General features: G+C 40.4%; 1 protein-coding gene across 3 annotated transcripts in view; it reads left to right on the top strand.

The window, feature by feature from the left end:
• LOC143028518 (protein Mo25-like) overlaps positions 1-15991 on the top strand; it is a 48512-nt gene extending 32521 nt beyond the window's left edge. For all 3 annotated transcript variants that reach the window (XM_076190728.1, XM_076190730.1, XM_076190729.1), the window contains 4 exons: positions 8724-8842; positions 10249-10417; positions 12643-12807; positions 13554-15991. In XM_076190728.1, coding sequence (XP_076046843.1) covers positions 8724-8842; positions 10249-10417; positions 12643-12807; positions 13554-13844 — 744 coding nt within the window. In that variant the 3' untranslated portion in view covers positions 13845-15991. The remainder of the gene's footprint in view (positions 1-8723; positions 8843-10248; positions 10418-12642; positions 12808-13553) is intronic.
• The last annotated feature ends 6800 nt before the right edge of the window (positions 15992-22791 follow it).

Below are 22791 nucleotides of genomic sequence, written 5' to 3'. Positions count from 1 at the left end.
TTTTTTCCTGGAACTCCACACATCCCAACCACTCCATCTATTGGTTTGTCTCCTACCCTAGTATTGAGATCTCCCATTACCACTACATTAACATTTCACTCTTAAACCCTCTATGCACTCATTTAAATCTATAAAAAAAAAAAAAAAGTCTCACTACCAGGCCCACACATACTTACAAAGACCCAGATCTCCCTTCTCAGTTTCACCTTCATCATCATTTTAAGCTTGAAGAAACCTAATCCAGCACATGCTTACCTATCTCTTCACTTACTAGTATAGGTACCCCTTCTCTCCCTTGTCCTCTCCTCACTCTTGTCACCCTCCCAACTACACTACCATACTTAAACTTACCCCTCCCTTTCAATTTGGTTTCACTCAGTGCCAACATATCCATCTTTGTTCTCATAAACATACTGCCTGTCTTTTCCCCCTTACTCATCTGACCTACTTAATTGTAATATATAGGGAAGGAACTACTCATGGAGTGTTGTCACTTCTTCTCCGTCATTCAAATCCATTATGGTTTTAGATCAGACTAAGTCCTCCTGTGGGTCATTCCATGAGTTTGTGCATCTGTACAGAGAAGTATGTTTCTTGATGCCTTTCAGACATATGGTCTTTTTCTAGTTTGATTCCATGACATGTGATGCCCTCCTTTCCCAAACCTAGAGTGATGTGTTTAACCCAATATATTCATTGACCTTAACATTGTGATTGTGTCAAACACAGTAAGTTATAGTGATAGTGTATTCAACAGGGGACCTTTTGGTTCATAATGAGGCTGGATGAAGAAGACTATAAAATGTAACAAAATTTTGACAACATATGTGCATGGAGCCAGTGAATTATTCAGTAGGAAAAGAATCTGTTACAAAAACAAAAGAGAAAGCTCTGAGTGTTGGTCACATTATATATCACCAAACACACATTCTGGCAAAATTGTAGGTGAAACATACATGCTATTGATGAACATAAACTTGGCTTTTCACTATTTGGATGAGGGTAGGAGAGAAAGCTCTGAGTGTTGATCACATTATCACCTGACAAACATTCTGGCAAAATTGTGGGTGAAACATACATAGTATTGATGAACATAAACTTTGCTTTTCACCATTTGGATGACTGGAGAAATAATAGAATGTCTGATACATCCTAGATTGAAGCATGCAGCAGTTGTGTAGTCTCTACATAAGATGAAGGATATAAACAAGACTGAAGGAATACAAAGACCAGTGACTAAATTGGTTCTCAGAGATTGAAACCATTAGATCTACCATTATAGAAAGAGAAAATAGTAAGAGGTTACTTTGTAGTAGTGTTCACAACATTAGAGAGAGCAGAGAAAACTGACATGAGATCTCATGATATAAAACAAGAAAGGGTTGCAAGGTTACAATGAAAGCTGCAAAGGCATCTGGGTTAAGTGGTCATCACGTTTAATGTCTGGTGAAGAGAGGAACATTCACAGTGGATTGGCTATTAAAGTAATTTAATGTGTGCCAAAGGGAGGGGAATGTGCCATATGACTGGAAGAGTGTATGTATAGTTATGTTATACAAAGGAAAAGGGGACAAATATAAATGTAGTAGCTTTAGAGGGATGAATTTGTAAAGGGTAGTTAGGAAGTCATATGAAAAATGTTATGAGAAATAGATAATTGGGGATGAAATATGAAGAGAAGGTTGTAATGGGAAAATGATTGTACAAACAGAATTGAATTGAGCAGAGACTTGAAATTTGAAGGATTGAAGGAGACAGAAAAAGAGCCTAAATGTGTTGGAGATGAAGTGTTTGAGAACTATGGTGGGAGTTACAAAGATGGATAAAGTGAGAAATGTAGAGGTAATGTAGAGAACAAGGGTGAAAAGAGAGCTGTTGGATATGATAGGTCAGAGATTGCTGAGGTGGTTTGTACATATGGAAAGAACGAGTAAGGAAAAGACTAACAGGAAGTAAGAGTGTGGAAGGTAGAAGTTGATGGATTGAACTTGTGAGGAGGACCAAGGAAGGGGTGGATGGGTAGGGTAAATGGGGCCTTGGATACAAGGAGAATGTTGAACAATGAAGAAATTGCAAAAGATAGGACTGGGGTAAGTATGTACTGAAGCTGGTTTAGTGCTTCAGTATGCAACAACTGTCCTCCTTGTCCACTCATCTGTCAAGCAGATGAGAAGAACATCCCTTCAGGCTACATCATCCCTTTGTCCATTCACAGTCATCCTCTCTTTATCCCCGTGTTCTACACTCTTTTCTTCCTACTCAACAGAGACACCATGTGCATCCAAAGTTCTTTTCACCCTATCCATCCATCATGGTCTTAGTCTCCTTGAGCTCATTCTAATCACATCTACCTTCCACACATTATTTGCTAGTCATTCCCTGTTCATTCTTTCTGTATACCCAAACCACCCCAACACTGTCAGTAATGAAAAAAATACATAAAGTGATCCAGTTTAGGATGATAACAGGACTAGATGAGTAATTGAATTCAGGAATGATGACTGGACTTTGGACAGACTGAACTTCATTATATACCTGCATAAAGTAAAGATGGATTATTTTTCACAGTTTTTGCTGGTGGCTTTATTGGAATGAATTGTGATATCCATGTATCTATACCAAAGGCCTCTTCTCCATATAAGGGAGGTAGCCAGCCAAGGCATGCTCCCACCCTGACCCATTCCACTCCCATCACCAACATGTATAAAGGGAGATGAATTGTGATAGAATTTGAATCAATTTCTTGAGCAAGGTCTTTGGTGAATATGGAAGAAGAATCATTGATCTTCTGTAATTTCCCCAAAATGGAGGTTTTCTCAAACCTTGGACACCATCTTATGAATATTATAGTATACATGGATATGAAGTCTTTGAAGTCTCATTGTAAGCCAGTTTTGACGGTTAGAAAAATTTTGCTCCTCTTTTTCTCACCAATCGACCACTAGCTTATAGATCCTTACATATGCTAAATGGTCTGTCTTTTATGTGCAATTCTCTTTTATGTTCAAAGTCATATAGGCACTAAATGAAAAGGATTTCTAGTACATTGTGAAAAGGAAGTGGCTTTACTATGATTATATATATTTTCCTTTGAGACCAGCAATAAGTACCTTGAAATGGTGATCCTGTAAATTGGACATCAGAAAATCATCTCCCCTTTTCATCATCTTCGAAACCTGTCAACATCTTCACTTCTGTCTAGATGTGCAGCCCTGAGAGGCTGACACTTGGTCTCCAGATGGCCCAAAATCTCTCAGTTTTGGTTGTATTTTCTCTATCTTTTCATACAAAGAGAGCTGACAGCTGATGATTGCTCTGTTCTAGCTATAACCCAGTAACAAAGAAACAGTCCCACACTAATCCAACACAGACAGTAGCCCAGTGTGTCTTCTTAGGCCGGCCACACATGTGCAGTTTAAACTGACAGTTACAACTGTTCAGTTATAACTGTCATTTGAAACTACACGCATGTGGGTATCTCAGTATCACTGAGATACCCACACACGTGCAATTTCAACTGACAGTTATAACTGAACAGTTGTAATTGTCAATTTAAACTGCATGTGTTTGGCTGGCCTTAGAGAGATTGATGGGGAGGGCCTGAGGACCATAGCCAACTGATGTGGAGTTATGGGTTTGCACTTAGTGAAACTCGAGGCAGCAGTTATTATATTTTTCATTCCTTTTGTTATAGCTGTTCACTAATTCTGTTTTGTAACATCATTTGAAAGTATTAATTCACACTGATTACATGTAGGCTTTATATCATCCTATTAATGACCTCACTAATTTCTGTCTGTACTTCTGTAATGCCCTTCATTCTTATTTTTATGTTGTCTTTCTTCCCTGTTTCAGTGGCCATTCTTGATGTGCAGAAGCTGTGTCTCGAAATGGTCTATCAAAATCTCCCCAATCCCCATGGTTACTCTCTTTTCTGCCGTATCTACTGTTTTATTCCTTTTATTCATTATCATCTTTCTCTATGTTCGCTCTCATTATTTATTCACAGTCTCTTACTATATTTCTCTTCATTTTCTAAAATTGCTTTCTTCTCTTCTCGTAACATAATAAGACAATCCTGTTCCACTATTCTCTTCATTATCATCCCCATTTTGAGGTATGTATGTCTCCCATTATTAAAACCCTTTTCAAATTTGTAGTTTAAGTAACATTAAACTTCCTCCACAGTCATCACAAAATGAAATAATCTTCCTCCTTGCTGTATATGACTTTTCAGTATAGTAGTCTACATCACATTTTTAATTTTGTACAGGAAATTTTTGGCTTGAGTTAATTTTACAGCCATATATTTCAAGTAGATTTTTGCATTCTGTTTTTAGAACAGTGGAAATTGCCTGGATATTTTATATTTTAATGAGAAATTTAAAGGCATCTCTACAAATGGTAAAATGAAGTAAGTAATTATTATTCATATGTATTTTTAGAAAGCATTAGAGGTCATTCATGTTAAAAAAGAAGGGTTGACACTGGTTTTTCTTTCAGCAGTTTGATTGTGTTTTCTTTTGTCTTTCTTTTTCTTGTTTGATATCAATAGAAATAATGTAAGATTTTTTCTGTTACAAATACATCTGTAACATATTGGGAGGTAGAGTTCCTTAAAGACATAATAAATGTTTCCTCAAGTTTCACCTATTAGAAATGGCTAATCTCCAGTTGCAAAGTTGTCCATGCACCATCTCTTTAGGAAGACACACTGAATTGCTATTCATGTTGTATAAGTGTGGGACTGTTTCTACATCACCAGTTTGCAGTACATCAATAATTTAAGTCAGCTTTAGTTGTTCTCAGGATTTACACATTGCACCTTTCTCAAGTGAGGAGCAGTGATGGTTACTTGCTTGTGGTGGTCCTGCATAATAGACAAAAGAGAATCGTTTCACTGCTGCTTATTCTTAAAACCCATCAAACCTCTTGTTTCTGTCTGGAGAAATACCTCCAAGGGTCTGGACACCCGTCTCAGGACTGGGCCCAAAATCTTTATCATTTGCAGTTGTATTGGAAGTGAAGATAACCTGCATGAAGTGGTCATGTAAGATGGACAATTGGACATCTTTCCACCCACCTACAAACCCTGTCAACTAACCTTCAGTTGGAGGTGCAGTTCCAAGTGGCTGGCATTTGGTCTTCAGACTGACCCAAGGTCTCTCTTTATCAACTTTGACTCTTATTTTGAAAAAAAAAAAAAAATAAATAAGCACATGGAAATCAGACAACTTGTGACTCCTCACTTCTTTTATTTCCTTCAACCAATGACAGAAACTGTCTCGCACTATCACAACACTGGCATCAGTCCCAAGTTTCTTCCAGAGAGATCTATGAAGCCCCAAGGACTGTTGACAACTGCTTGGGGCTGAAGATTTCCAGTCAGCAAAACTATAGGCAACAGTGCATCCATAATTCCTCCACCTTTTCACACATAGATTGATGACGGCCAGTGATTGCTCCTTTCCTACTTCTTTCAACAGGTGACACAGAAACTCCCACACTAATACATGAAAAACAGTCCAAAGTAAATTTCTTCCCAGAAAGATGTGTGAGAGAGCCCAAGGACCCTCATCAGACACTGGGGCTGTAGCTTTCTAGTCAATGAAACTCGAGGAAGAACCTGAATGTGCTTGAGATAAAATGTTAAGAAGTATGGTGAGGGTAATGAGGATAGAGAAATGCAGAGGTGATACGGAAAACATGTGGAAAGGGAGTTAGGAGATAGGTTCAATCAAAGAATGCTGGGATGGTTTGGGCATTTACAAAGCATACATACATATACCAAGAGCTTTTTCCACTTTACAAGGGAGATAGCCAAAGTCAAAAGGCATAATTCCCCTCCCACCCATTTCATCTCCTCCCACTCCACTCCCACTCACCACCCCTCCCTCCTCACCTCTTCTTGGATGACAGGTCATCCCTGTATCTCACCCATTGTCCAGGGTCAGAAGCAATGTAGCAAGACAGAGCAGGGCTGCTTCATGTAATTGGCACCCATCCATCCCCTCATGCAGAAAAAGAAAAGACTGAAAGAAATCCCTTCAGGCTGTGTCAAAACACCATTCACACATAACGACTTCCATGCATCAAAGTATCATCCATGTACAACCATTCTCCACTCACTCCTATCTTCTGTCTTCTCCCTTCCTTCCTCAACAGACATCCCTCCTCTTTCTCAGCACCCCTTTTACCCCATCCAACCATCTCATTCTTGGTCACTCCCTCCTGTTCACTCCATCCACCTCTGCCTTCCACACTTTTTTTTACTAATCTTTCTTCACTCATTCTTTTCATGTGTCCAGACCATCCCAATATTCATTCATCAACTCTCTCTCCAAACTCCTTTTCTATCCCCACTCTCTTCACCTCCTCATTTCTCACTCTATCTAGTCTAGTAACCCCTACCATACTTCTCAGACATTTCATCTTGAACACATTTAAACTTCCTCTCTTATCTTCCATGTTTCTGCCCCATACAGTACTGTTGGCACAATCACCCCCCTTCATACAATACCTTCTTAGCATCCATTTCCAAATGTCTGTTTCTCATTACACTTTTTAATCCTCCAAGGCATTTACTTGCTTCTCTCTATCCATAAACTCTCTCTTTGATACTTGTTTCCAAATTGCTGCCATCATCTCCCCTTGTACATCTCATCACCTTACCTTCAGCTTGTGGCAGGATCAGAGGAGGGATTAAGTTAGTGTTGGAGTTTGGGAAGGTGTGCAAAAGAAGAAAGATGAAAATAGATGTGGTTAAAAGTAAGGTGATGAGATGTACAAGGGGAGAATGTAGCAGCAAATTGGAAGTGAGAGAGAGGGAGGAGGAAGTGAATAGCTTTAGACACTTGGGGTCACATGTGGCGGGAAAGGGAGGAGTGAAAGTGGAGGTAGATTTTAGATTGAGAGAAACAAGTAAATGCCTTGGAGGATTGAAAAGTGTAATGAGAAATAGATATTTGGGAATAGATGCTAAGAGGAGACTGCATGAAAGGGTAATTATGCTGACACCACTGTATAGGGCAGAAACATAGAATATAAGAAGAGTTTAAATGTATTTGAGATGAAATGTCTGAGAAGTATGATAGGGGTTACAAGGCTGGATAGAGTGAGAAATGAGGAGGTGAGGAGGAGATTGGGGTGGAAAAGGATTTGGGAGATAGGGTTAATGAAAAAGTATTGGTATGGTTTGGACACATGGAAAGAATGAGTGAAAAAAGATTAGTAAAAGTGGTGTGGAAGGTAGAGGTGGATGGAGTGAAAAGGAAATGATGGATGAGGTCAAAGGGGTTTTGAAAAAGAGGGGAATGTCTGTTGAGGAAAGAAGGGAGAAGATGAGATAGGGGTGAGTGGAGAATGGTTGTATATGGATGATGCTATAATGCATGAAAGGGAGTGGGTGAGGGATGGGAGAGGAGTTAGGGAGTGGTTATGTATGAATGAATGTTTTGATACAGCCCAAAGAGATTTCTCCCAGTCTTCTCTTTGTCTGCATAGAGACCAGGGTCACCAATTAAATGAAGCAGCCTTGCTGTGGATGTGCTGTGTTTTGCTGCATTGCTACTGACCCAGGGCAGTGGGCAAGATGCAAGGATGTCCTATCATCCAGGAGGAGCCAAGATGATAGGGGTGGTCAATGGGAGTAGAGTGGGTACCTCCCTTGTAAGGGGGGAAAAGACCTTGGTGTCTGTATGGTTGAAAATATTTTGAGGCTGCAGATGTATGTGTGAGAAACTAAAAATGCTTGCAGCTGATAGTTGTAACTCACAAACTCTTCTACCAAGATGTTTGTCCATGTTGTTGAAAAAAGAAAGAACAAGAAAAAGAAAAAAATCCAGTTTAACATGTTACAGTAGTATAGTCCACATGGGATTGATGGTCATTAGATTGAAACAATCATTGGTGTTCTAAGATTTGTATCCATTTCATAAACTTAACCTTTGTTGAGAAAAATTATGTCTTCAACTTTTTATTATTATTATTTGAAATGAAGTGTCTGAGAAGTATGGTAGGGGTTACTAGGTTGGATAGAGTGAGAAACAAGGTGAGGAGGAGAGCAATGGTGGCAAAGGACTTCGGAGATAGTGTTGACGAAAGAGTATTGGGATGATTTGGACATATAGAATGATTAAAGAAAGATCAGTAAAAGAAGTGTGGAAGGCAGAGGTGGGTGGAGTGAACAAGAGAGGTTGACTGAGGATGAGATGGATGGATGGGGTAAAAGGGGCATTGAAAAAATAGAGGGGAATGTCTGTCAAGGAAGGAAGAGAGAAGACAGAAGATAGGGGTGAGTGGAGAATGATTGTGTATGGATGATGTTATGATGCATAGAAGGGAGTGGGTGGGGGTGGGGGAGATTAGGGAGTGGTTATGTGTGAATGATTTTTTGATGCAGCCTTAAGGGATTTCTCCTCACCTCTTTTTCTGCCTGAGATGGAAAGATGGGGTCACTGATTAAATGAAGTGGCCTTGTTGTGGATGTGCTGCATCTTGCTGGATTGCTCCTGACCTAGGGCAATGGGTGAGATGCAGGGATGTCCAGTCCACCATGAGGAACCAAGAAAAAAGGGAGAGAGGGAGGGGTGGTGGGTGGAGATGAAATGGGTGGGAGTGGAATTATGCCTTTTGACTTTGGCTACTTCCCTTATAAAGGGGAAAAAGCCCTTGATATATGTACTATTATTGTTATTATTATTTATTTTATTTTATTTTTTCAGGGTAAGAAGGATGTTGCACAGATATTTAACAACATTTTAAGGCGGCAGATTGGAATTTTGTCCCCAACAGTGGAGCACATTTGCACCAAACCTGAGATTTTGTTTACACTCATGAAAGGGTAAGTGTTCATGCTTATGCTTTATTGAATGATGCCATTATTTTTCTGTTGTGATAGTGATATATGTTTTGACTCAACCATCCCAAATATAAAAGGGAAAGGGCCTTTTATTATATGTATGCATACATGGCATGAACTTGAGGGAATGACCAAGAATGAAATGGATGGATGGGTGAAAGGTGCTTTAAACAAGAGAGGAATATCTGTTGAACAGGGAAAGAAGGCAGAAGATAGGTGTGAGTAGAGAAGGTCGTGTTTAGATACATTGATGCTATCCAAAGGAATGTTCACTTTGTTTTCTCAATTTTCCACATGAGTTGACTGTAAATGTACTGTGTCTTGCTGCATTGCTTCTGACCTGGATGGGAAAGGGTGCATGCCCTGGTGGCTACCTCCCTTATAAGGGGGAAGGGGCCTTTGGTATATAGATAGAATATATGTATATATTCTTGATATGAACTTTGATTTGAAAGTTGGGATAGCATGAAAGTGATTTATTAGATTTGTAGTTTTATTCTTAAGAGAGGAGTAGTTTAAATGTGTTTGAGATGAAATGCCTGGTAAGTATGGTTGGGGTTACAAGGTTGGATAGAGTGATAAATGAGGGGGTGAGGAGGAGTGTGGGGATGGAAAAGGAGATGGCAGATAGGGCTGATGAAAAAGTATTGGTATGATTTAGACACATGGGAAGAATAAGTGATGAAAGATTAGTGAAAGAGGTGTGGAAGGCAGAGGTGGAGGGAGTGAACTTGAGAGTACGACCAAAAATGAGATGGATGGCTGGGGTGAAAGGGGCTTTGAGCAGGAGTGGAATGTCTGTAGAGTAAGGGAAGGAGAAGGAAGGAGATATGGATGAATGGAAAATGGCTGTGTATGCATGATAATTTGATGCAAGGAAGGGAGGGGGTGGGGTATGAGGGTAGGGAAGGGTTGTTTGCAGATGATATTTTGACACAGCTCAAAGGGATTTCTCCCCTTCTTCTCAATTTTTCATATGAGGGGAAGAGAGGGGAGGTTGCCGATTAAATAAAATGGCCTTGCTGTGGATGTGATGTGCCTTGTTGCATTGCTTCTGATGCAGGGCAGTGGAGAGGAGTTGAGGATAGCCCTTTATCCATGAAGAGCTAAGATGAGAGGGAGGAAAGGGTGGTGGAGGGGAGTGTAATGGGTGGGGGTGGGTACTTGCCTTTTGACTTGGCTACCCCTTCTGTAAGGAGTAAAAAGCCGTTTGTATACTGTATAGATTGTCTTATTTGTATTAATATTTTTAGTTTCATTTGTTTGTCATTTTATATTTTGGTTTGTTCTCAAATTGTTGTAATTTTCATATACATTAGATTTTTTCTTCTTTTATTATATATTATTTATTTATTTATTTGTTTGTAATGTCATGCAATATTTAACAGGTATGAACATCAAGACATTGCCCTGCATTGTGGCACCATGCTTCGGGAGTGTGCACGCTATGAGGCCTTGGCACGTATCATCCTCTATAGTGACGACTTCTATAATTTCTTTAAATATGTGGAGGTTTCTACCTTTGATATAGCTTCTGATGCCTTCTCAACCTTCAAGGTGAGTGATAAATCTGAATGCTCATTCTGACTTTATATGCTTTCTTATGTTTAGGGGACATCCTAGGATGAGGTGGATGGATGGGGTGAAGGGGGCTTTGTGGAAAGATGGGAGAGGACAGAAGACAGGGGTGAATGGAGAATGGTTGTATATGGATGATGTTGTGATGCATGAGGTGGAATAGGCGGGGGGATGGGGGTGAGGTAGTATATGTGCGCAAATTTTGACGTAGCCCGAAGGGATTTCTCCCCATCTTCTCCTTTTATGCATGGGGAGATGGAGAGGGAGGGTCGCAGATTTAATGAAGCAGCCTTGCTGTAGATGTGCTGTGTCTTGCGACACTGCTTCTGACCCAGGGCAGTGGACAAGGTGCAGGGATGACCCGTCATCCGGGAGATGCTAAGATGAGAGGGAGGGTGGAGGGGTATGGAGTGTATTCAGGGATGGAATGGGTGGTAATGATTTTATGCCTTTTCCTTTTTGGCTACCTCCCTTGTAAGGGGGAAAAAGCCTTGGTATATGTATGCATATACCAAAATGAATGTTTAATACGTTTTAATGAAGTTTGATGGGGTGTGAAGTGTGGGAGGCTTGAGGAAAGGGGGAGTTTTAGATATATGTGGCTGTGAAAGGATGTGTGGATGTATTGTAAAGAAAGCAAGTAAATATTAAAGTGTAATGTACTGTTATGAGAAATGGGTATTTAGGGATGAATGTGTAGAGAAGTATGAAAAGGAGAAGAGGATCAACATATAACAAAGAAATGGATATAAGGATGAACGTGGAGAGAAGTGTGAAAAGGAGGAGGGGATTAACACATAACGAAGAATTGGAGGTAAACCTGCTTTGGCAGTCAAGTCCTGCTGTGGAGATGTTGTGTCTTGTTGCATTGTTTCTGACCCAAGCAATTGGTGGGGGAGAAAGATGACCCTTCATTCATCTGTCTATACAGTATACTAAGAGCTTTTCTCCCCTTCGTAAGGGAGGTAGCCAAGTCAAGGCATGTGCCCATTCCCACCCTTTCCTCCTTCTCATCTTAGCTCCTCATGGATGATGGGTCATCCCTGTATCCTGCCCACTGCCCTGGGTCAGAAGCAATGCAACAAGACACAGTACATCCACAGCAAGGCCACTTCACTTAACCCCTTCCATACGGTGCCGCACACGTAGGCGTCATGGACTTAGATCTCGGTGGCAGCAGCCAATGCCAGCCGTACGACGTGTCGTAATAATACTCGCATCATAAAATATAGTCACCGCTTATATCGATCGTTCTCTCTTCACCCGTGAATTTTGATAACCATAGAAAATGCGATTACAAAAGAATTAGAAAGAATGTCATTATGGAGGGGTGACTACAATAAATATAATCAAGACGCCGATATGGCAGCCTCGCGAATACACTCGCTCCCCATGACGCCTACGTGTGCGGCACCGTATGGAAGGGGTTAATCGGTAACCCCCCTCTGTCCCCTCATTCAGAAAAAGAGAAGACGGGGAGAAATCCCTTTGGGCTGTGTCAAAATATCATTCACACATAAGCAGCCCCTAACCCTCCACCCCTCGCCCCTACCTTCCTTGTATAACAGTATTATCTATACACAACCATTCTCCACTCACCCCTATTTCCTGCCCTCTCCCTTCCTTGCTCAACAGACATTCCCCTCCTGCTCAACTCCCCTTTCACCCCATCCATCCATCTCATCCTTGGTCGGCCCCTCAAATTCACATCCTCCACCAGTGCCTTTCACACACCTTTTACTAATCTTTCTTAATTCGTTCTTTTCATGTGTCTAAATCATCCTAGTACTCTTTTATCAGCCCTATCAATCATCTCCTTTTCCACTCCCACTCTCCTCCTCACCTCGTTTCTCACTGTATCCAACCTAGTAACCCCTACCACACTTCTCAGGCATTGTATCTAAGACACATTCAAACTTTTTGTCTCTGCCTCTCTTAAATTCCAAGTCTGCCCCATACAAAGCTGTCAACACAATCACCCCTTCATAAATCTCCTCTTTGGATCCATTGCCAGATTCCATTCCCTTCACTGATGAGGTGCTAAAATGGGAGGGAACATAGATCAGTTCTTGGATTGATGGCAGATGAGTGTAGGCTGGATGTGTTTTGATTTAGCCACTCCCCCTCAGAAAGCAAAGGGGCCTTAGTTATGGATGTGTGTACCCATATATACATTTTATTCATATCTATGATTATCTTTTCAGGAACTGCTTACTAAGCACAAGATGCTTTGTGCTGAGTTTCTTGAGCAGAACTATGACCGGGTTTTTTCTCAGTATGAGGGACTCCTGCACTCTGACAACTATGTTACACGAAGACAGTCTCTTAAGTTGCTAGGTGAACTACTACTAGATCGACATAATTTTTCTGTAAGTGCAATGGTACATTTATCTTTTATCATTGTTTCAGTTTCATGTGTAGAAAATGCCAGTGGTAAATGCATTGTCATCTTATATTAATTGTCCCAGATTTCTTTTACCTGAAATCAGCTCCCATAAAGGGCTGGCAAGGGTTCCTAAATTCTTTCAGAAAATTTACATATTATATGTATTGTTTAGTTACTGAGGTGTTTACTGGCAAAGTGGTCTAGAGTGTCTCTACTTGGGCGTAAGGTCATGGTGGAGGCGGATTAGTCCTGCTTGTCAATGAGTTCATAGTAAAGGTATACTACATTAAGTTCCCTTCAAAAAGCACTCCTGAAGATGGCACTATCCTAGCCCCCTCTGAGAGGGTGAGCTTGTGACTTTTTATTTATTTTATTTTATTTTATTTATTTATTTTTTATTTATTTATTTTATTATTATTATTTTTTAGGAATTTAGGTTGTACGTGTGTGTCAAATAAATTAATACATGTATGTATAATTTATTATTATTATTATAATTTTTTTTTTTTTTTTTTTTTTTTTTTTTTTATGTCCTTGCCCATGGGAGAAGTTGAGCATTTAATTCAATCTGTGTGTGCTTTGAATCATGTTGGTTAAGGATAAGTCATGTTACTTAAAACTTGGGAGGGGTATAGACATTCTGCTTTGTCTAACTAATATTAGCTTTTTAAGATAGTTTTGAGTGTTTTTGACTGCTGATTTGTAACACGAAAATGCACTCCTTTCCAGGTGATGAAACGCTACATCAGCAATCCTGACAACTTGAAGCTCATGATGATTATGTTGAAAGAAAAGTCAAGGAACATCCAATTTGAGGCCTTCCATGTTTTTAAGGTGTTTGTTGCAAATCCAGATAAGCCTCGACCAATCCTGGATATTCTTCTTCGTAATCAGGACAAACTAGTTGAGTTTCTCTCACGGTTTCACAATGATAGATCAGAAGATGAACAGTTTAATGATGAGAAGGCTTATCTCATTAAACAGATAAAAGAACTCAAGCCTTTGCCCCCTGACCAGTAGGGAATGTGGATGTGGCTTATAAGATGCCAAGTTGGCCTGACAATGGTATTGGTGAAGAATGAGAGTTACAGTTTTGGCCTAAACAATGGTTATGATGGTTGTGGTGGTCATTCTTCTTCAGGTTTAGAAAAGAATAGCTTTGGTTTTAGCATGGAATATTTTGATACTGTTATTTGTTTTTAATTGATACGTGCTACAATGCCCAATTAACTAGCTCACACATCCTTCATATGTTGCACTGATTTTAGAAGAAGTTTGACCATGATGTTGTTGCAACTGGCCATAGAATATAAGCTCAGAGAAAAGTAAGGCTATCAGGTAAACAAGTTTGATGCACTTTTTGTTTAGCACCAGATTTCATTGCTGTGTTGGTGTTGTAAGCCAAGGAGATAGGCAAGGCAGTGTGGCTGTCTCTGGATGATCTGCCTACATGAAAGAGGGCTTTGCTTTTCCATTCAAATCACAAACTACTTTGTGTGTTTGCTTACTTTGCTTATGTTTTTTTTTTTTTTTTTCCTTCTTTTTCTTTTCTTTTCTTTTTCTTTTATTTTATATTGTTTTATTCTATTTTACTTATTTATACCAGGCATGGGACTCGCCTCCATGTCCTGGAGTAATAAAATGATTAAGCCATAGTTGGGGACCAAAACTTGCCATATCAAGTACTGTATGTATTCATTCAGCTGGAATTAGCAGGCTTGCAAAGATTTCTAAGGTTTGTGATTGGCATGGTCCCTGCAAATTGTATTTCATATAATTATCCTTTGTGGCAAATTATTTTATCATAAGCAGTTGTATTTAGTTACAAAGATATAACATATTGTATTATGAACATGACAGTAAGAAGACCATGAAAAGGAAAGAGAATTTTCTCCATAGTGCCCATAAGGTAGATGTTTGCAGGTTTGACTTGTTTTAGTGAAATTTTGTTTGTATATAATTGGATAAAGAGTATAACATGAAAGAGAGCAGTGTTGCTTAAAGAAGGAACAATCTTACAGGTTGTTAATGTTGCAGTACCAGGTGTGGGAGCTCTTGCTTTGACACACTTGTTAGATTTATCTTGCTCCTACATGTTAGAATCAAGTGTTAGGCCTGGTCAGATGTAGATAGCCCATAGTGGCTGAAGATGTATGATAGCAATTTCATTTGTAATAGCTGTATTTACTGACAGGTATTTCTTTATTTGAATAACCACATCCCAATGTCATAAATAAACTCCTCCATGCGTAGAATTCGTGATGTGTTGATTTAGCCAACTAATGCTTGAGAGTCAAGCAGATCAATATCATTGTGTCTTGTACCACTCTTGGACTGAAGAGGCTAGCACCATTCCCTTGCAGTGTAATGTGACCACCACCAACACCACCACCTGGTGTGGACACTAGTAACAGTATTGCTTGAATGTATTGCCGTCCCAGCTATGCTTGAGGACAGTACCACACAGCAGGAATCCAAGGCATGTGATTGCTCTACTTTTCATTTCTCTTTTGAGATTGTTGACTTGTATAATGTCATAGTTGATAGTGAACACAAATTCACATAAGTTTATCCTTTATTTCTGCAGCAGTTTGCCTTGAAGTTTTTATATGAGGGAAATATAACATGTACTGGTGCTGTGGAATGACTACATATGCTACTAAGGGTTCAATAATGTTTTGTTTTTGGAGAATCACAGTGACTTTACTACAACAAATTGTTGACACCCACAGACCAGATAAAGACCAAGTCCACCATAATCATGTTGAATAGTAAAAGCTACTGCAATAACTGCCCTCTAGTTATTGGATTGGTTTGTGTGTCATTAGTAAGCATTGTTTAACATTTCAGCTTTAAAGCACTACTGATCTAAAAAACAAAGCATTCACCAGCCAAATTTTTGTACCTTCATAACCTGATTGGTTAAAAAAAAAAAAGGGGAATATATTTTTATGCAGTTCGTGCCCATCCTAGAATCTCTTCAGAATTGGATGATTTAGCAGTTGCAGCAAGGATTGTATGTGCATGGAACTGGGGAAAGGTTCACTCTAAAGTTCAACATGATTTTAGAAATACTGATTGTTTAAAATCTTTTCATGGTTACATATTGAATTTTCTAGTATGAACAAGGCCATCATTACTGAGAAAAATAAAGGGTTATATATAAAGGATCTTGATTATTATGACTCATCCTCAGGCTCTTCGAGTGTATTGTATTTTGTTGCCATTAACCACTGCTTCTGTATTTGGGGACAAAATTGTGTTGAAGAGATGGATTTATTAAGGTGGTCAAGGAGGGATTTAAAGTTAACAGGTGCAGATATGTTGTGCCTTGTGACACTGCTTCTGACCCAGGGCAGTGGGCAAGATGCAGGGATGACCCATCATCCAGAAGGAGCCAAGATAAGAGGGAGGGAGGGGGGTGAATGGAAGTGGAGTATGTGGGGATGGAATGGGTGGGAGTGGATTTTAAGTCATTGTTTTTTGGCTACCTCCCTTGTAAGGGGGAAAAGCCTTTGGTATATGTATGTAACAGCAAGGAGAAGTGAAAAGTGACCAACATTTTTCTGAGTGGAGAAAAATATCCAACAATAAAAGAATATTGTGTGACTGGACCATAGGGGGTGTCATGAAAATCCTTGGAATATTGTATGAATAATGCTTATGCAGTCAATACCCCATGAAGGTCTATGCTTAAGTATTATATATAGAATCTTGAGAATTGTTTTAATGATGGAGTAGCTTGAGTGAAAAAATTACTTTATTACTGCATTATTTGTTTTTAGGATATGGGAGATAGGGTAGATGAAAAAGTATTGGGATAGTTTGGACACATGGAAAGGAGTGAAGAAAGATTAGTAAAAGAGGTGTGGAAGGCAGAGGGGAATGGAGTGAACATGAGGGGGCGACCAAGGATGAGATGGATAGATGGGGTAAAAGGGGCATTGAGCAAGAGATGGATGACTGTTGAGAATGGGAGAAGACAAAAGACAGTGGTGAGTAGAGAATGGTTGTATGTGGATGATACTGTGATGCATGGCAAGGAGTGGGTGGGGATTAAGGAATGGTTATGTATGAATGATATTTTGATGCAGCCCAAAGGAATTTCTCCCTGTCTTCTCTTTTTCTGCATGAGGAGATAGAGAGGTGGGGTTACATCATACATACATATACCAAGGCTTTTTCCCCCTTACAAGGGAGGTAGCCAAAAAGGGAAAGGCATAAAATCATTTCCACCCATTCCATCCCTGAATACACTCCACACCCCTCCACCCTCCCTCTTATCTGAGCACCTCCTGGATGACGGGTCATCCCTGCACCTTGTCCACTGCCCTGGGTCAGAAGCAATGTCGCAAGACACAGTACATCCACAGCAAGGCCGCTTCATTAAATCGGTGACCCCCCTCTCCGTCCCCCCATTGCATAAAAGGAGAGGACGGGGAGAAATCCCTTCGGGCTGTGTCAAAATTTGCTCACACATACTACCTCACCACATCATCCATATACAACCATTCTCCATTCACCCATCTTCTGTCCTCTCCCGTTCTTCCTCATCAGACATTCCCCTCTTTCCCAAAGCCCCCTTCACCCCATCCATCCACCTCATCCTGGGATGTCCCCTCATGTTCACTCCCTCCACATCTGCCTTCCATACCTCTTTTACTAGTCTTTCTTCACTCATTCTTTCCATGTGTCCAAACCATCCTAATATTCTTTCATCAACCCTATCTCCCACCTCCTTTTCCACCCCTGTTCTCCTCCTCACCTCCTCATTTCTCACTCTATCTAGCCTAGTAACCCCCATCATACTTCTCAGACACCTCATCTCAAACACATTCAAACTCCTTCTCTCTTCCTCTCTTATGTTCCATGTTTCCACCCCATACAGTGCTGTTGGCACAATCACTCCTTTACACAGTCTCCTCTTAGCATCCATTCCCAAATGTCCATTCCTCATTACACTCTTTAATCCACCAAGGCATTTACTCGCTTCTCTCAATCTACATTCTACCTCCACCTTCACTCCACCTTTTCCTGCCACATTTGCACCCAAGTATCTAAAACTATCCACTTCCTCCAGTCGCTCTCCCTTAATGCTCACCTCCAGTCTACCGCCACTTTCACCCCTTGTACATCTCATCACCTTACTTTTTTACCCACATTTATCTTTAGTTTCTTCTATCACATACTCTCCCAAACTCTGCCACCAACTTCCTCAATCCCTCCTCTGATGTGGGGGTAGCTGATTGAATAAAGTGGCCTTGCTGTGGATGTGCTGTGTCTTACTGCAGTGCTTCTGACCCAGGGCAATGGGCAAGATGCAGGAATGACCAGTCATCCAGGAGCCAAGGTAAGAAGGAGGGAGGGGTGGTGGATGAGGATGAAATGGGTGAAAGTGGAATCATGTCTTGACTGGCTACCTCCCTTGTAAGGGGGAAAAAGCTCTTGGTATATGTATGTATTTGTTTTTAACAGAGAGAGTGCATCTTTCAACATTTTACCATCTAGATCAGTGGTTCTCAACCTGGGGTTACTTAAACGGCCAGCAAAAGATTACTTGAACATTTAAATCTGCATTTGTAATATTTATGCATATTGTTGTTGATGTTATTGGTGAATGATGAATAAAGTCAATACAGTTTGAATGATTTGATATTCATTGTGGTACATTGTATATTTCATTAGTCTTAATATATTACCATTTTATATTCTGTGTCAGGTTAATGAGGGGTATGGATCAATGGTCTGGGGACTCTCATAGTGTGTAACAGGAAAAAAGGCCAAGAAGCCCTGATCTGGATGGTAAGAGTTGAGGGAAGTGAAAAGTAAACCAGTTGTTGTTTGCAGATGACATAATGCTTGTGGCTAAGTCCAAGATGGACATGAGCAGTTAGTGGTGGAGTTTAGGAGGGTATGTGAGAGGGGTAAATTTGAAAGTCTATTTATTTCTATACCAAAGGCCTCTTGCCCCATATAAGGGAGATAGCCAGCCAATTCACACACACACCCCTACCCAATTCACTACCCATTGTGTCCCTTTCATCTTAGCTCCTTGTGGATGAAGGGTCATCTCTGTCTCCTGACCACTGCCTAGGTGAAAGTAAATGTGGGTAAAAGGTAATGAAATATAGAAGGGGTGAGGGTGGCATTGGGTTGGAGGCGAGTTTAAAAGGGGAAAGGCTGGAGGAAATGGAGTGCTTAAAGTATTTGGTGTCGCATGTAGCAGGGAACATGGGTGGAGGTAAATCATAGAGCATGGGAATTCAGTAGATTTTATTGTATAAATATACATATGCATTTTACCCAGGACAGTTGGCAGATGCAGGGATGACCAGTCATCCATGAGGAGCTGAGATGGGAGGGGAGTGAAATGGGTGGGAATAGGTATGTACCTCTGACTTAGCTACCTTCCTTATAAGAAAAAAAAAAAAAAAAAAAAAGCCAAATCACACACCCACCCATTCCACCACCACTCTCTTCTTGGCTCCTTGTGGTTGAAGTGTTATCCTTGGCTCCTGCCCACCGCCTGGGTCAGAAGCAATGCAGCAAGACACAGTACATCCATAGGCATCCATAGGAGGGCATCATTTACACAGTGACCCTCCCTCCTCATCCCCCATGTGAAAAATAGAGAAGACAGGGAGAAATCCCTTCCCCTGCTCAACAGACATTTTCCTCTATCTCAAAACACTTCACCCTATCCTTCCATCTCATTTTTGGTCATCCCCTCAAGTCCACTCCATCTACCTCTGCCTTCCACATTCATTTTGCAAATCTTTCTTCACTCATTTTTTCAACTTATCCAAATCAACCCAAAAATCAGCCCAATCTACCATCTCAAATGCATTTAAAAAATTTCCTCTCCGCCTCTCTTGAATTCCAAATCTCTGCCCTCATACAATGTCTTAGGCACAATCACCCCATTATATAATGTTTGTATCCATTCCCGGATGCATATTTCTAGTGACACTTTTTAATTCATCCAAGACATACTAGCTTCCCTCACTCTATAGATTACCTCCACCCCCACTCCATTTTCTGCCACATGTGACCACAAATACTTAAAACTATCCACTTCCACCAGCCTCTCTACTCTAAGACTTCCAATTTACTGCTACCCCATCCCCTTGTACATCTCAGTACCTTACTTTTACCCACTTTTACTCTCAACTTCCATCTACTGCATACTTAACCAAAATCTGTCACTACCTTAGACCCTCTGACCTTGTCACAAGTAGAGTGTTATCTAAAAACAACTGGCTTATCTCCCATTTCCCCCAACTATCTCTAACCATCTTCAATCCCCTGCCCATCACCCTTGCATTTACATCCCATACCACCCTATCCATGTTGATGTTGAAGAACCATGGGAACATGACATGGCCCTGATGCAGCCTCACCTTCACCTTAAACCACTTACTCTTTCCATTCCCAATGCTAACACAAGCACTACAACTTTCATAAAAACCATTGACTGTCATTAATAGCTTTCCCCCCAATTCCATACCTGCAATAGTGCCCAGAGTCTTTTCCTGTCTACCTTCTCATATTATAATTTTTTCGTATCCAATCTAGTTGTGTACCAAAAAGTCTCCTGTTGGCATGCTCCTCCTTTGCAATCCTCCAAATCCACAAAGGCAAAAAAAAAAAAAAAAAAAAAAAAAAAATCCTTACATTTTTGCCAAAAACTTCTTGCAAATATGTGTTGCCACATATTTAATCCATGCATTTTCCTAAACCCACACCACTCCTCACTAATTATTCCCTCTGCTCCTCTCCTAATCCTCAGAAACATCTCATAAGCCTTTTCAACTAAGCGCAATAAACTGATCCTTCTAAAACTACTACATATACATTTGTCCCCATTTTTGTAAAACAAAACTATACAGGCAATCCTCCAGTCCTACAGTACCCTCCCTTAGACACATATTAAACAACCTCACTAGCCAATCCACCATAACTGTACCTCCCTGTTTTAGACATTCTGCATGACACCCATCCAATCTAGGTGCCTTACCAGCTCTCATAATTTTCAAAGCTCCTTGTACCTCATCTTTTCCTATATATCAATCTTCCATTTTCCTTTTCCATAACTCCTCTCACTGCTACAATCTATCCCTATCCTCCCCTCACATTCAACAGCTCTCTAATATACTTTACCTATCTTCTCCTTACCGCCTTCACTTCCATTAACATGAGTCCATCTGCATCTTTTACCTTTTCCTTTATCTAACAACACCCCCTCAGTCTCTTAATTTCCTTCCAAAGCATCTTATTATTGCTTTCAAAAATTTCTGTCATACACCTACCTCATTTTACATTGCTATTCTCATTGCCTTCTTTATCATACGTTTTGCCTCTTTTTCTTGTACCTCATGTGCTTCCTGAGTCCTACTTTGCTTACTTCTCTTCTACTACCATCCTGACCTCATTCCACAGCTCACTGCCCTTCCCTCTATTCCCTCCCATCCCCCTTGTGCCATATACCATCTCTACACACCTCATCGTTGCTTCCTTGAAACAAACCCATTCCTCTTCTATTCCTACCTCTGCTCTATCCTTCACCTCCCACACTTCTCTTAGCTTCTGTTATTCTTTCTCATTTCCCTTATCATTCAATTTGTTTACTCAAAGCGCCTCTCTACCTTCTTACCTTTTCCTCTTCTCCACTCATCCTCCACTCTCAATTTCCCTTCTACAAAAAACATCTGACTCATTTTATGAAATTTAGAACCCGTCTACTTTGCTGTGCCCTGGCATAACTCTGTCTCTCTGGGTTAAGTTTGGGCCAAATCGGCCTGACGTTTTTGGCAAAATCCTTTGGATTTTTTTTTTTTTCTCCATTTTAGTCACTTATGATTGGGTCACCACCTTGCCCACATGTCGTGGGTCACCAGGCTTCTTGTGGATTGCACTTGGACACCTTGTACATACAGAACCCTTCCTATGGATACCACTACATAGTCCATTAATGTCTTACCAACCACCTTTCCGTCCACCACCCTTTCCTATGGATTCCTATGCTTGGCTCTCTTCACACTGTTATCATTGTCAACTCCGTTTCTAAACACATCTCCAACATCAATTCTCCACTACCTCCACTACACTAATTAGTAGGATATACAGAGAGCAGGATACCTAGTCCCATCACTCTGTCCCACTTTGTCAATTTTATGACTTACATGGGAATCATGGTGGCAGAATTGTTCCCCCTATTATGCCTTCTACTTAAAGTTAGTGATTAAATTTTAGCCAGGTTCTAATGAAATCAGAGGGAAGGAGAAATAAACTGAACATTTACCATTTACAAAACAAAATATTAAGAATTTTATTTATGTATATATATGAAATTATAAAATATCAACACAAACTTTAGAACACAACTAGGGAGGAAGTGAGAGAGAGAGAATATTACTTCACTGGATTTGAATATTCACTACACTGATTGTTTAATCTTTTCTTTTATCCCTTTCACTTGAGATTCTTTTCTCATAAAACACTTTAGATTGTAGTAGAGAAAAGAAGTCCTTTACCTAGTTGCTGGAGGTTCTGTGAAATAACTGCTTTCCAAGAGTCCTTTGGTAATATCGTAGGACGATTTGTAAGATGCCGATATAGGATGGGAGTTCGACGATTTGATTCAAGCCGTGACGGGTCCTTCCGTCATATCGACGATCGACGAGGAGTCGATGTTGAGGGTCGACAGAAGAATCGACATAGTACGGTGACGGGTCCTTCCGTCACACTTCCGATCGACGAAGAGTCGACAGAAGAACCGACGTAGTGCGGTGACGGGTCTTTCCGTCACATTTCTGATCAACGAAGAGTCGATAGAAGAATCGACGCAGTACAGTGACTGATCCTTCCGTCATAATACTGATCGACGATGAGTCGACAGAAAAATCAACGTAGTACGGTGACGGGTCTTTCCATCACATTTCTTATCGACAAAGAATCGACGTAGTAC

This window comes from Oratosquilla oratoria, chromosome 9 (genome assembly GCF_046742065.1).
Source record: "Oratosquilla oratoria isolate Oo_2021 chromosome 9, ASM4674206v1, whole genome shotgun sequence".
NCBI classification, from domain to species: domain Eukaryota; kingdom Metazoa; phylum Arthropoda; class Malacostraca; order Stomatopoda; family Squillidae; genus Oratosquilla; species Oratosquilla oratoria.
The sequence above is the reverse complement of the archived record's forward strand: the minus strand, read 5'-3'. Positions and strand labels throughout refer to the sequence as shown.